A 3,059-nucleotide genomic window follows, 5' to 3' on the forward strand; every position below is an offset into this window, starting at 1 on the left:
GGTCCCAGTATTTCATGTCCGGGCTGCCCAGCCAGACATTACTTTCTTTAGCTGTTCGATGAGTGATTACATTATCTTTAAATATATCCCGCGGTGGAAGTAAATTTTTCTGTCGGCGTTACATATATTTCTAAGGAAATGAGAATAGGTTTTATGTCGTTCAGTTTGGAAGGAATATCAGCATTGTTGTGAAGTCAGTTAAGTTTCGGCAGCATCACAGGTCAGCAGTTGAGGGCAGCATAGTTAATCACGTGACAAAAGTTGATAATGCACCAACAACTTTAATTCACTTAGAAAGAACTCCTTTCATAACAGTTAGTAAACTGTCTTGTTTGGCACAGACAAAAATCTTTGTGCAGTTGACATCTTTGAGAATCGCAGAGTCAAATATTTCTACTTGCAGGAGTTCCAATCTCATATCCAGTTGTATAGTTTGTTTTCTTGTATTGTGACAAAACCATCTTATCGTATTACAATCAAAATAGAGAAAAACTAGCTAAGAAATTAGAAAAGATTTGGACTGATGCAAATGATCTAAATGAGCATGCAAATTTTGTGCATGTCATTAGAAAAGAGTCAAAGTTCAGGCCCATAGAAGGTACACAGAGTTCATGAATATTTACAAGTTTAGTTAATCAGAGCCACTTATTTCACAATGCTATCTACACTGGAAATGTCCACACAAGTAATATCGTGGAGATTCCGCGACACTCCCTGGGCAAGAAATTGTCCGCACAACTAATATTTGTTTATCATTGGCTAAGTTGTTGGGTAAGTCTTTTGTTTGCTTCGATTGCGGCTTGTCTTGAAGGGCGACATTGAATTCCTGTTTTAGTTGATTTCGTTTCATCGGCTTGAACAGTTTGCAGGTCACAATCTTCCTGAGTTAAGGTCTCTGGACATTCTATAGGATACAGTAGATTCACAGGTCGATTGATGCATTTCCTGGACGGCAGAATTACCCTTGCAGCTCGACATTCTCCATTCCTACTTTGAATCAGATCATGAACTTTCCCCAAGTTCCATGATCCACGAGGCAAATTGTCCTTGACAATCACAACATCGCCAGTCTTCGATTGAGAAGGACCTTGAATTCTTGGTGCACTTAAATGTCTCTGGCTTCTCTCTCTCAAATTGCGTATGTAACCATCTCTCCACCTGTTCCAGAGTCCGTTGAGAAGTCGTTGACCTTTCTTCCAGGTTTGTAAGAGTTTCTCAGCAGATGAAATTCTGGGTTTGTACTCTAGGTCAGGATCATCAGAGTCAGGCTCTGCATCGGGCATTCCAGTCTTCGGATTAAGAGTCAAGAAATCTGCTGAGTCAAGGTTATTGATGAATTGATATAATCATCTACGTAAACAAGTGGGCGGGTGTTCACAACAGCTTCAGCTTCAATCATTAATGTATGAAGTTGGTCGTACGTGAGACATGCTTTTCCTATGGCTTTCCGTAGGCACTTCTTAACACATCCAACAAGTCTCTCATAAAATCCTCCCATCCACGGAGCAAGTTCAATGATGAATTGCCATGTGATGCCTTGATCAGTCATATACTTTCTGACACCACAGTCCATGATGACATTCATCCATACTTTGTCCAAGACAGACTTTGCTAAGTTGAACTGAGGAGCGTTGTCAGAAATTATTTGCTCAGGGGTTCCACGGCGAGCAATAAATCTCCGTAAACACAGGAGAAATTGGTCTTGTGACATGTCCTTTATTAGTTCAAGATGAATCGCTAGCACAGCTAAACAAGTGTACAAGCAGATCCAAACTTTTCTTACTTTTGTGCTTGTCTTCATGGGATTAATCATAGCATGATGTGGTATATAGTGTCTTTTGTGTCCTACTTCAGATGCGTCTGTCAATTGCTCTATTATCTCTCTTATTCCCTGTTCTTCAATAATGGCATCGTATTTTTCTAGAAGATCTGGGTTCTTGGACAGTTTCTGGACCAATGTCTTTAAACGGCCATAGGCAAGTTCACGATTTTCAGGCAAGTCAGGCTGTTCCTCTTTCCAAGGCCACTTGACATGGTATCTTCCATTTTCAAATTTCACTGTTTCATTGAAGTGTTCGAGTGCTCTGTCATCATCCGATTCTTCATAAGAGTCTCTTATCCCGATTGCTTCCATACTCCAGAAGTCTGCAAGATTTGGCGTTACGTTAAGTGAAGAATCAGGACTGGTGTACATAGGAGTCGTACTGCCAAGTTGACTACCAAGTGTGAGTATCAACATACTCGGCTCGTTTGCTGGTTCAGGATTACCACGTTATCTCCCAGTGAATATCCACCCACGTTTGGAACCAAGTAAATGAAGGTCAGGCTGGACTTCAACTCTCTGTGGCAGGATCAGATCCAAATAGTAGTCGTTACCAATAAGTAGTTCAATAGTTGAAGTTTCAGTTTCTTGAGGTAGTGAATCAGCCAAAGGGATATCTTTCCACAAAATGTCCCAGTTCTGAAATGTCTCAGTGTTAATTGGCATTCGCTGTAAAGTTCCGGTGATTTGTGGCACAATGTTTACAGTGACAGTCATAACAGAACCATCTCGAAGACAAATGTCCAATGTAGTCACTGGAGATTTGATCACTTTTGAGTTTTGAGTTCCAAATGTGAAAATAGACATCTCTTCGACAATTCCAGTTTTCAGTCTTAGTTTTCTTGCAAGATCGTCTTTGATGTATGATCTGTGACTTCCGGAATCAAACAGGATACGAACAGACTTTCAATGAAGAGTCTGTATTTTTGATCATAGTAGTGGCAGTTTGCATGAGAACAATTTCTCCGGAAGCCATTAGAACCTTTTCTTTATTGGGTACAGCATCTTTAGGAAGTCCTTGAGTGAGGAGAGTGTTCTCTTTCCTTGTAGATGGGAACTTTTTAGGACAAAGACTGCTATGGTGATTCTTTCTTTGACGACAGAAAAAACATGGCTTATTGACAACACAGTCTTTCAATCGATGCCCTTTCTTTAGGCAGATATAACACTGACCTTTGACCTTCTCTTTTCTTGCTTCAACAGTTGAATCCTTCGTGCATTCATTGCTCCAGTGGTG

At 40.4% G+C, this 3,059-nt stretch overlaps 1 protein-coding gene across 1 annotated transcript; it reads right to left on the reverse strand.

The window, feature by feature from the left end:
• Positions 1 to 752: 752 nt before the first annotated feature.
• LOC139128811 (uncharacterized) lies at positions 753 to 1,283 on the reverse strand. The gene has a single exon (XM_070694520.1). The coding sequence runs from the start codon at positions 1,281 to 1,283 to the stop codon at positions 753 to 755; it is 531 nt and encodes a 176-aa protein (XP_070550621.1).
• Between the last annotated feature and the right edge of the window lie 1,776 nt (positions 1,284 to 3,059).

This window comes from Ptychodera flava, unplaced genomic scaffold (assembly GCF_041260155.1).
Source record: "Ptychodera flava strain L36383 unplaced genomic scaffold, AS_Pfla_20210202 Scaffold_71__1_contigs__length_606264_pilon, whole genome shotgun sequence".
Taxonomy (NCBI): Eukaryota; Metazoa; Hemichordata; class Enteropneusta; family Ptychoderidae; genus Ptychodera; species Ptychodera flava.

Coding starts and splice junctions, on each gene's coding strand:
- LOC139128811 (XM_070694520.1), bottom strand. CDS start 1,283: ATGCCCGATGCAGAGCCTGACTCTGATGATCCTGACCTAGAGTACAAA.